The sequence below is a fragment of the Hemitrygon akajei genome, chromosome 16 (assembly GCF_048418815.1).
Source record: "Hemitrygon akajei chromosome 16, sHemAka1.3, whole genome shotgun sequence".
Classification (NCBI taxonomy): Eukaryota; Metazoa; Chordata; class Chondrichthyes; order Myliobatiformes; family Dasyatidae; genus Hemitrygon; species Hemitrygon akajei.
The window spans coordinates 26,111,165-26,122,866 of record NC_133139.1 but is presented as its reverse complement, the minus strand read 5'-3'; the positions used below and the strand labels follow the sequence as shown (position 1 = coordinate 26,122,866).

Below are 11,702 nucleotides of genomic sequence, written 5' to 3'. Positions count from 1 at the left end.
ATAGTACAGAAGTCGAATTAATTGTAGGGTGACCTCGGGTTATTTCCTACAGTTCTGGCAAAAGATTATTGATCCAAAACATTTATCCTGTTTCTCTTGAGTAGACCAAATCTTAATTTCAGATTTCCAGCACCTTTTAGTAATTATAATTTACATTTCTCACCGTTTAAAGGAAACTACATGTCCCAGAATAAATCACGCGCTTTCAGGCACGTTCACTTAAGATGCTGATGGTTATTGGTTTCCATAGAGCCTGCCGCTATTTGATTCGCTAGGGCTCTAATGGCTCTCTGATTGGTCGCTTTGCCCTCCGCAATCTGATAGGGCACATGGCCCTTCTGATTTGATACAGTTGTTATTTTGCGTGGTGATTGGCTCTGCGTAGTGGTCATCTCTGATTGGACATATTATGATTTGCTACTTCGTTGCTGCGTGCCGATTGGCTGCCGCAGGTCACGGGGCATTGTACCCAGGCAGCGGCCGGACAGCGGCCTCAGCGCTACTCCACAGCGGGGCTCAAAGGGCCTCAAATTCGGTCAGGAGCCACTCGACGTCGGGGCTGAAGGGCCTGATCTACGGCCTCTCAGCAACTGCATAGCGGTGCCGAAGCGGCTCCCCATACCGACGCTCTCAGTGCCTGGTTCCGGCCTCGCGTTTACCCCCTCCCCGGCAGTGCCGGGACCCGGGCCCCGGGCGGTCATGGCTCACCAGCAGACCAGCAGCTCCCAGAAGGCGCTGATGTTGGAGCTGAAGAGCCTGCAGGAGGAGCCAGTCGAGGGTTTCCGCATTACCCTGGTCGACGAATCGGACCTGTATAATTGGGAGGTGGCAATCTTCGGGCCGCCGAACACGCATTATGAGGGTGGCTACTTCAAGGTAAGGCTGCAGACACAACATGATGTGCCCCGTTTGGGTGAGTGCATGAACTACAGGGAGTCGGTGCTGGGGTGGGATGGGGGTTGGAGTGTTGTGGAGTAAGGGGAAAAATCCAGGGCGGAAAGCTTCTTTGTCCCAGTCGGTGATGGAACAGGTCTGGGAGACTGTTCTGGTAGTTTAGTTCTGATTTCATCCCAACGGATGTTGTACAAGGTAATTGGGTCGAAACATGCCCCTTGCCGCCCTCAAAATGAAGTAAAGAATGTCCCCTCTTTCTCCTTCCCCGCCCCCATGAACAGCAGACTTGTGGCTCTCGTGGTCCTTGGGTAGGAGTGTGTGGGGTGGGGTTCTCGAATAGTTCTGGTCCAGGATGGGTTCGTATTTACAATGGGGTGGCGAGACGTGGGATCAGTAGATTCTATGGGTGCTTTTCCTTAGTCTCTACAGGAGTAATCTTCCTCAATGCCCCATACATATGGGAGAAAAGGTTTAAGTAGATACAAGAGGCTGCAGGTGTTGGAAGCTGAGAGTGGATCTGGTAGAGGACAGATAATTGAGAGTATAAATATTATGAAACGCGATGTGAATACAACTCGGTCACTGTTTAATTTTGGAGTACTGGTCTGGGGAGCAGTTCCCTGGTTCTTAGTTGGTAGTACACAGTAAATATAAACTGCTCACTGGCCATTATTCTAGCTGGTTTTTTTTGTGTGTAATGGCGAGAGACATGCTCAAATTGCATTCTGGTGCCTCTCTGTTCAGTGGCCTTTAGATTGGTTAGCTGCAGAGCTTAGCAGGTGACCAACAATGGATTGCTTAGTGTATTTGGAGTTGCTAGCAGTGGCAGGGTGACCACTTGTTGACATACTAGTGCCTTTCTGTTTTTGCAGTTTTTCCTTTGTTAAATGATTCTAATCTTTCCCAGCCCTATGATTCTGGTTTTGAATGTCCTTGATTTTAATGTTGCTACCCACCGGCAATTTAAACCCTTTTTAAGACTTTGTGTTTGACATTGATAAGTCTTTGGCATATGATCTGATTTTTTTTAAAATTCATTGAATACTTTGGTATCATGTTCTAATTGATAACGCTCCTGTGGAGAAGCAGGGTTGCTTCATTATTCTTGCTGAGTGACGTTCAGAAATTGAGGTTAGTAAATGGCAGTGTGCCGTTTACAAAAGGGAGTTATCTTAAATGTATCTCCATTGTGCTTGTATCAAAGGTAGGATGTAGTGATATGGTCGATACTTTGTTCCCAGTTATCACAGTTGCACAATGAAATACGGAATGGTCACAGGTAGATTGGACCCGTGAGCTTCAGGGTGTTGATGCACTAGCACATGTGGAGCCTCTGAGGAGTATTGCAGTGTTCAGGTCAGCGATTGTCTTCAGACAGGTGAAGGTGGAAACAAAGAACAGTGTGTCTTAGTTACTGCTGTCCTGTAGATTTATGTCCTTGTGGCTGGAAGTAGAGGGAGTGAGTGAATATTTTCAAAGTAGGTATGTAAATTGACCTTCTGAATTAAGTTCCAAGCGGCTGGCACTGGCATTGCACACCCTGGGCTTAGCCAACCTGCCTGTAGTAATTCACACAAGCATCAATGTGTTGTGTGAACAAAGTCACCAGAGAGTACTGGTATATGTGTCTGGATTCGACAAATATCACAAATGAGCTGACAGCCTTTGGAGCAAGGGGTCTGCCTGGCCCAACTCTGCATGATATTTTGTATGCTAAAAAATCAAAGGACAATTCCATATTTACAGTCCTTCCTTTGAACTACATGTAAATGTTTCAAGCACCTGGATCTTCCAACCAACAAACCTCCCTGTTTGCACCTGTGTTACAGACATCAAATTACACACAAGTACCAGATTTAAATCAGCATTGTCTGTTCTTCCAATTTAACTTGGTTCGCAGGAGCCTATTGTTCAGAGCTGCATTTTGGATTAATCCACTATTCATATCTGAGTTATTTGCTACATGTGTGGACTGCCCAAAGATTGCTCAGACAGTGTGTAGTTTTGATCAGCTCACCTGCAACTGGCATTGGTCTGGAGCACTCTTGTTGCTTTTAAGTTTGACAGCTCATCCTTGTAGCTTCTGTAACCATGTTTCCCTCATTGCCGCCCATACTATAGTGATGCACTCCCTACCATTTTGTGTGGTGATCTTTAATGTTCCCCAGCTGAGTCATTGCAAATGAACCATGGCAACAGATGTGACCCATTCGGGTAAGGGTACTTTGGGGGTGGTCAAAGTAAGTAACTTGGTTGAGGACTGAATATGAGGTTTCTGCTCTCAGCCCCTTAACAGCTTGCTTGCTCCCTGCCAGGCTCAGCTGATGTTCCCCATGGATTACCCCTACTCTCCACCATCGTTCCGCTTCCTTACCAAGATGTGGCATCCAAATATCTACGAGGTAAGATGGGGTAGGGGAGGTGAGAGGGTGCACGCACAAATCATTGGTATGAAGCAGGGGAACCTCGGAAACGAGAATTTGACAAACTCATAGGCATGCAACAGAGAAAATGCCCTTTGGTTCACTGTTCCTGCTAGCTGTCAAATTCCTATCTACGCTAATGGCATTTCAAATGTTTGACTCGTAATCATGTCATTTAGATGCTTTTTAACATGACAGTGTGCCTGTCTCTTACCCTCCATTGGGGAGTATATCCAGATCGAAATCCCCTACCTCTCACCTTCAGATAACGACTTTGGGTCATGGACGCCTATATTAAGGGAAAGGGTTTCTTGCTATCCTTCTGAATTTTGCACTCCTGGTTCAGGTCACCCTTCAGCTGTCTCCACTTCAAAGGAAACCTTCCTTTTGTTTTTGTAGCTGAAATGCTGCCTTTCAGATTCCTATTGAATTTCTTCTGCACCCTCCAACCATACGAACACAGCATTCAGGCTGTGGTTTAACTGGGATTCATACAGTTGTACCATAACCTTCCTGCTCTTGTAATCCATTGAAGCAAGCAGCACTTTGCCATCTTAACCACCTTGTGTACCTGTGCTGCTGCCTCAAGGAACGTTTTGATGTGTATTCCAAGGTCCCTATATATACCCTGGGGTCCAAACTTGCATTTTTTTTTCAGGTTAGGAGGGTGTGTTCACAAGGCTGGATAAAGTCATGACCCTCCTGGGGTGTGGTGTGTGCTTTGATCCTTGGGGTGTAATGATTAAATGCAGAGGTTTAACTGGTATGGTGGATTTTGGAATGGCAGTGACACTTGCTTTGTGAGAATTGGGTTCGGTATTGCATCGATTAATACTTGGGCTGAAAGGAGGCCCGATGTATCCCAATACTTGGGGTTTGAATCAACGTCAGTTATTATTATTCTTAATCAGGCTCCTGAACCAGCGTAGATAGCTTGACTCACCTCAGCTCTGAACTGACCGCACAACTAACAGACTCTATAACTCACGTTGTCAGTGTCTGTTTACTCATTTTGCACCTTGGTTGTTTCCCTCTTTGTGTGCAGTTTTTCATTGATTCTGTTGTATTTCTCGGTTCGACTGTGAATGCCTGCAAGAAAATGAATCGCAGGATAGTAAACGTGCATCTATAATAGATTGCTTTGACGTATTTGAGGCGTTAATTTCACTCGCCTTTATCCTGCAGAATGGCGATGTGTGCATTTCAATTCTGCACCCACCCGTCGATGACCCCCAGAGCGGTGAACTACCCTCTGAGAGATGGAATCCCACGCAGAATGTCAGGTACAGACTTCTGGGGAGCATAGAGGTTATTTTCGAGCTGTGTTGTTTATCTTTATTTTCTGTAATTAAATACCCAAGAGGTGTCCATGTCTCTGATTGTGACTGTGTTCCTGGTTTCCCAATGCAGAACAATTCTCCTCAGTGTCATCTCCCTTTTGAATGAGCCGAACACCTTTTCTCCTGCTAATGTGGATGCTTCGGTGATGTTCCGGAAATGGCGAGACAGCAAAGGAAAGGATAGAGAATACGCAGAGATTATTAGGTGAGTGCGTAGTTTTAAGTATTAGACGGGGAGGAAAAGGAATTGGTGGAATTATTCTGGGGAGAGCTTCCTTCGCCAGAATCTTGGTACAGTTTAAAAGGAATCAGGTCTAATATCACCGGCTTGTCGTGAAATGTGTTTTGCAACTGCTGTACAGTGCAATACATCAAAGCTGTGAATTACAGTGCATACATACATACATATATAAATAGTTAAATCAAAATAAGAACTGCAGTCATGTTCATGGGTTCAATGTCCATTCAGAAATCAGGTGGCAGAGGGGAAGAAACTGCTCCTGAATTGTTGAGCTTGTGCTTTCAGACTCTTGTGCCTCTTCCCTGATGGCAGCATTGAGAAGAGGACATGTCCTGGGTGTTGGAGGTCTTTAATGATAGATGCCATCATTAAGGTCTTTAATGATTCCCTCCCTGAAGATGTACTGGATTCTGTGGCTACTTCCTATGATAGAGCTGACTGAGTTCACAACTTCCTGCAGCTCTCTTTCGATCCTGTGCACCCTCCCCCCACTCTCCATGTACGTCTGGAGAAATTTGTGTCTGCTAATATACCAAATCTTCTCAAACTCTAATCAAATATAGCTGCCACTGTGCCTTCTTTGTAATTGCGTCGAGGTATGTTGGGTCCCAGGATAGATCCTCAGAGATGTTGACACCCAGGAAAATTGAAATTGCTCACTCTTTCCTCTTCTGATCCCTCTGAGAACTGTTGTGTGTTCCCTCGCCTTATCTTTCTAAAGTCTACAATCAAATCTTTAGTCTTGCTGACATTGAGTCCGAGGTTCTTGAATTTGGTGGTCAGGGATGAAGTGGCTCAACTGTCTTACGAGTGAATACTTGGGTAAAAGTAACTATGATTGTGACATTTAAACTAATATTGGATTAAAATGAAACAATGGGGAACAGTTTAAACTTGAGGTGGCAGTGGGCTAATCTTCATGGGACAAGAGGGAATTCAGCCAGGATTGGTGTGAATGTCTATGATGCAAATATCAGATTTGAGAGCTGAAGATTAAAATATTATTGGCAAAGAGAGAATGAGACTAAATGAGCAGTTAACAGACTCCAAATATTTTTGACGATGTCGCTTTCAAATAATTGGGTATTGAGTGGTAGATGGAATGGTTTACCTGGTGTTGATGTTGTACATCCCAGGTTGCTGAGGGGAACAGGGGTGAAAAGGCATATTCTTACATCTTCCGTACATACGCACAGGGGTACTAGACGATTAGAAAGTGACAAATACAATTCTGATGGAGGAAAGTTTGTAAGAATATTCTGAATAGCCGTAGGCCAAATAACTTAACAGCGGCCTGTAGTGTGTATTTGGGGGTGGGGAGGGATGGGAGCTAACAGGCACAGTGGGATTTAAGACATTGCTTGACAGACCTAACTGAAGCTTTGCATTACATAACTTGTACACGGAATTTCCTTTATCATTTCTCTATTGTTGGCATGGATTTTAGGAAACTAGAAAGGAATCTGTGAAGTAGGTGGGTTGGTATTAATTATGTATATGTGCATGTATGTGTGTACATACTCTTATGGAAATGAATTGCAGATGAAATTTAACATGGAAAAGTTGGTGCTGAAGTTTGGAGAGAGCCAGTACAGATTTAACGGTGTAATTGTGTAACAGATTTAATGACCTCAGAGTACAAGTTAGAGGAACCTTTGATTTAATGTGCACAGATCTTTTTCAACGATAAGGTATCTTGGGCTTTAAGTAGAGCAGAGATGTTACGCTGAGGGAGAACTTTCTATTTTGTGAGATAATTACCTGCACCTTGCTACTTGTGTGGGCTGTGGAGATGGTCAAAAGAAAATTGGATAGGCACTTGGGGAAAGTAAACTTTCAGTATTTAGTGGATAAGAGGACTCTGTGGAGTGCTGACACTGCTGGCAATAGTTCAAATGGTCTGTGTTCTATTCAGAAATGTGTAGCTCTCGGGCTGGTCTGCATGAGCTGGTGCCAAGCTAGAGCACTGCATTGATCTTTTGGTTGGTGCTCTGTGATTGTTTAGTTAGTGGGGATTGCTGAGTAGGCAAGGCTAACTGGAGCAGATTCAAAGACAGAAACCCGGACATCACTCTGAATCGAAGAATCTCTGTGTAAGTGGGGTGTACGTTGAACTCGGTGCTGGAGGCAAATAAGCATTCATCAGGTAACTGGGTAAAGACCTGGGGAGAAAGCAACAGAAGGTTTCAGTGTAATGGTGAGAGAAGGTCTTCCTGTTATCGAGCTGCTTAATCTGTAAATCCTACACTGATGTATGTTGGATTTGAATGGGAAAATGGATGACATGGACAAAATGGATTTTGTTTTAATTCTTTCTCAGAAAACAGGTCTTGGCCACCAAGGCAGAGGCAGACAAGGACGGCGTGAAGGTGCCGACCACCCTGGCGGAGTACTGCGTCAAGACAAAAGCTCCGCCACACGACAACAGCTCGGACTTGCTGTACGATGATCTCTATGACGATGACATGGATGACGAGGAAGATGGGGATGGTGATTTCTTTGACGATGATGACGACTCAGGAAATGAGGAATCGTGACCAACAGCGGGAGGGGGCGACCAGCCGACCCCTGACCCCCAACCCCCTTCCTCCTTTCTGCCCCCTCCCTACCCACCTCCCCACCCCCCTACCCCCAACCCTTCTCCCAGGGCCAGTGGCTGCCCTGACTCTGGGACTGAACCCAATCCTGACACCCATGCTGCGACACTTGCCCAACCCTCCCCCAGTAAATGTATTCGGGCCCTGAGTCGCAACAACGCTGCTCTTCCAGAACAAACTCTTTTCCTGCTGTGAGCCTGTGGCTGGGAGGGGGATGTGTGTGGGGGAGGGTGCTGTATTCCTGTCTTTGTTTCTGAAGTTGTCATTTTTTTTTTGAAAGTCCGATGGTGAAACATTTATGGGGTGGTTATGGCATTGCTCCATGTAATATGCTGATAAAGATTGTCTCTGGTGATACTTTCTAGCTAATAGCCAAACCCTTTCTTTCCCATGTATGTTGAAGGGATGGGGACAGAGTGGAAATGGCCCCAGTGCTGGTGGAGTATGAATCTCCACTCTATATCCTGGTCCTCTGACTTTGACACGTCCATAATGCTGTCGAGCCAACAGCCCAACTGGGTTGTTTGGTGTTTCCTGGTGCCTGGGTACGCTAGTTCCCCTCTGACAGCCTCTCCTGAAGAGTGAGTAGGAGATGGGGTGGGGGGGCACCTTCTCCAGTTCTTTTCCCCTCATTTGGAATATTCATTCATCAGAGATGGGTCTGAGAGAATTGTTAAAAATTCAACTTCATTGGCTTATTCTGCCCTTTGCCTTCTGGTTCCATTTGCTCTCTGCCCTCCCCACTCAGACCCATTGCTCTGGTCCTTTGAAAGCTTGGGCATGTGGATGCTCTCCCCACTTCACAGGTTGCTGGTGTGAGGGTGCCTTTCCACCATGGGTCTTGGGTGTGAAATCGTTTACATTTAAGTTTTCTTTTGCAATTTACCTTTGGAGAAACTGTTTGAAATTGACTTGAATCAATTTATGCGCGCCCCCCCTCCCCACCTAACATCACACTCAAGCTGTACTTGAACAAGATCTGGACCTGCAGGGCTACAGACCAAGAGCTAGATTGGGTGAGCAGCTCTTTCTTTGGTCTACAGGATGTGGGCCACCTGTCTACCTCCTGTGCCATTAAATTTCTATTCTTGCTGTTCAGCCTATGGTGAAATTCTGCTCTGAAGTATGACAGCAAGGGAGAAAAGAGATGAAAATGTCTCTACTGTATTGTCTCGTGGTTCTTCCTCGACTAGTAAAGCAGTGAGACAATTTTTTTGGGTGGGTGGGGTTCTTTTATGCCTTAACACGCAGTACAAGTGATTCTCCCAGCTCAGCATTACTCCTGGATGGTTAATTAAATATTATGCATTTGTACAGATGCATTAGCTCTCCAGTTAGAGATTGGTGCATCAACTTTGTTTGGGGCTTGGAGGTTGGGTGGGAAGTAAGGGAATTCCTAACGTGAGCATGAGAATTGAAGACTTAATGATGGAGCTTGCAAGCATGAGATGTGATTTTCCCCTCATGGCATGGATAACACTTGTGTTTGTGCACAGCATGGCCATAAACATGGTGTACCGGCTGTGCCCTGAGGAAGATGGCATCTGTACCCAAATGAATTTCTAATTATGGTTCAAGGCCTTGCCCAGTGGGGCTGTGGGCCCAGACTCTGCTCTTGAAGATGAGGTTGCTGAGTTCCCTGAAATGCTGCTGGATGTCTGAGGTGGGCAGTGTGCTGGCAGCGATGATCATTGGAAGAGAGGGAAGTACAATTGACTCCAGGCTGAGCGCAGAGGCTTTTAGTCTTAACCGGGAATAGCTGGAGTGTAGGCCCTTGTCTGCAGGTTCCATGCCCAAACTCTGCAGTTCTCGGTAGGATGTCCAGCACCATTACCCCTTCTTGTCAGTAGGCTGCTGAGTGTGGACCACCATGGCAAGGAGACGGCATGACGGTAGAGTGTTGGTGGTCCTTGCCATGCCCCGCTTGGCTGCATGTTTGATAGAATTTCCAACGTGTCACCCTGCACACGGTTGTGCAGCCGTTTACTCGGAGTTTGGAAGTTGCTGTCATTCACTGATAACCTGGCACACTCGGTGAGCCCTTGCAGTCTGTGATCATCCTGATTGTACCCTCCAGTCATGGCAACTGCACCAGGTGGGGGGCCCGACTGTGCGGTCTCCCTTTTGCTTGCGGATGCCAGTGCTACTGACTGTGTGCGTACGCACGCACTTCCTGCATTTAACCTGCAGCGTCTCTGGAGCCAACAGAACTCCTGTTACCAAGAGCATGGGTCACGGTTGCTTCATCTGTGTTCACTGGCAGGAGCCACGAGTGATCCAGAGTTTGGTTTTTAAGTCTTTTTATTTCTTTGTTTCTAAAACTAATAAAGAACTTTTCAGGACACCAGTGAGTGTTTGTGTCGCTATGAAGCTGTTTCCAACCTCTGTCCAGTTTGAAAATGGTACTTACTGGCTGGAGTCTGCCCCCATTCTGATACCAGTTGAGGGTTGTGGTTATAACCCAACTTCAGTTACTGAGAAGGAATCGATACATTTCTTCTGCATTTTTCACTAGCACAGCCTCACCAAGAGTTGTGCAAACACTGGAGGCTAATTTTTCCTTCCAAGGACCCAAAAACAGTGTTTGCGTTAATTTACAGAAGATACGAAAAAGACTGAAAATTTGCAGCAATGTATTCAAATATCACATACGTGCAGGAACAAAAAACTAAAAGATGCATTTTAAGGGCTGAAGTACCAGGAGGTTAGAGGTTATGCTGCAGCTACAGTCCTGGTCAGACTGCAGTCAGTAGTTTCAGATGGCTCATCTAAATGATTTTCTGACCCTGGAACTTGCATACCATGAATTTATTGGGATGTTATTTGGACTCTTAATTATGAAATGATTCTTGTACAAGAATTGAGTTGGATCAACTAGAATTTAGAAGTTTGGAGAAAAAAAAGAGGTTATAAAGGGGAACTGATAGTTTCTCTTATTCTGAGTTGGAAAATCTAAGAATAATGAGTAACTTTAGAAGTTTGGAGTTTTAATAAAAAAAAACTTGTATTTGTATGGTGACTTTAATTTCCCAGTGATGTCTGATAGCCCTTCAAAGTGTATTTTTTTTGTTGTAATCCCACCACATACATGATTGGAAGCTTTGAATTTTTTTCTGCAGAAAGCCATTGTTTCATTGAACCTATTGGCATGTTTGGGGCTGGGATATGAAGATGGCATGATTTTCCCTGACGGCAAGAGGACATTCATCCCCCCCTTTACCAAAGTGCTTTGATGTAGGTTGAGGGACAAATATTAGCCTCGGGGTATTGTCAACAGCATTGCAGGATCTCGTATATAGCTCTGTGAGGTTAAAGTGAGCTTTGATATGCCCAACACAAAGTACACTGCAGATTATGTGGTCAAAGCAACAGGTACAACAAGCTGGAGGAACTCAGCAGGCCGGGCAGCATCCGTGGAAACGAGCAGTCAACGTTTCGGGCCGAGACCCTTCGTCAGGACTCGCAGCTTGTTGTACGTGTTGCTTTGATATGTCATTGGGTCTTACCTGAAATCCATGGGAAAGATGCTATTGTGCCTTCCCTAAGGATTGAGACAGGAAGCTGAAATGGATGACAACTTGTTGCATTGTGATGGTGAGAGTTCCACTCTGCTGGTTTCTGCACAATGGCGTGTAGTACTATTACACCTGCCACCAGTCTATTGGTAAGTTCCCCCTGTGACCGCACAGGTTTCCTGCCACATTCCAAAAACATACAGGTTAGCAGGTTAATTGGTCATGCAAGTGTAATTGGGCTTGTTGGGACGGAGGGGCCTGTGGCTGTGCTGCATATACAATTAATGATCTGGCTGAAGCTGAAATTTGGGGGATAGAGAGGGATTTAACAGCTTTGGCAGATTGACTTGAGTGGCTTCACCTTGGATATTGACACCTTTGTCAGACAGCTTGGAGCTACTTTCTTCTCCCTGTCCCTGTACCCCTCCCAAATGCTGCTCTGTGCCTGCTCACATATCTCATGGGGTGCTGTTCGAGGACAGTTGCTTTCTGCTCTGGCACTTGGTGCAGCTGTGACTTGACAGATTTCTCAAACTGGCCAGCAGGAATGTACTCAGTAGTGTTCATTACACCTTGGGTTTGGGGGATGGGATGCAGAGATAACATTCACAATTTACAGACATGGTTATCAGAATAGGCTTTCTTCCCATAGTCAACAACATTTATTAAGAATATTGACCCCCTCAGTATTC

General features: G+C 45.4%; 1 protein-coding gene across 1 annotated transcript; it reads left to right on the top strand.

Annotated features, from left to right (window-relative positions):
- The first annotated feature begins 435 nt into the window (after positions 1-435).
- LOC140739867 (ubiquitin-conjugating enzyme E2 R2-like) lies at positions 436-9,837 on the top strand. The gene is made up of 5 exons (XM_073068470.1): positions 436-876; positions 3,210-3,296; positions 4,503-4,600; positions 4,728-4,862; positions 7,219-9,837. The coding sequence occupies exons 1-5, from the start codon at positions 700-702 to the stop codon at positions 7,433-7,435; spliced, it is 714 nt and encodes a 237-aa protein (XP_072924571.1). The 5' UTR covers positions 436-699; the 3' UTR covers positions 7,436-9,837.
- Positions 9,838-11,702: the final 1,865 nt, after the last annotated feature.

What these genes read in the sequence shown, in the direction of transcription:
- LOC140739867 (XM_073068470.1), top strand. Translation starts at nt 700, where the DNA reads ATGGCTCACCAGCAGACCAGCAGCTCCCAGAAGGCGCTGATGTTGGAG. An exon ending in AATCCCACGCAGAATGTCAG is followed by an intron (nt 4,601 to 4,727) that starts GTACAGACTTCT and finishes TTCCCAATGCAG; the next exon opens with AACAATTCTCCTCAGTGTCA. An exon ending in GAATACGCAGAGATTATTAG is followed by an intron (nt 4,863 to 7,218) that starts GTGAGTGCGTAG and finishes ATTCTTTCTCAG; the next exon opens with AAAACAGGTCTTGGCCACCA.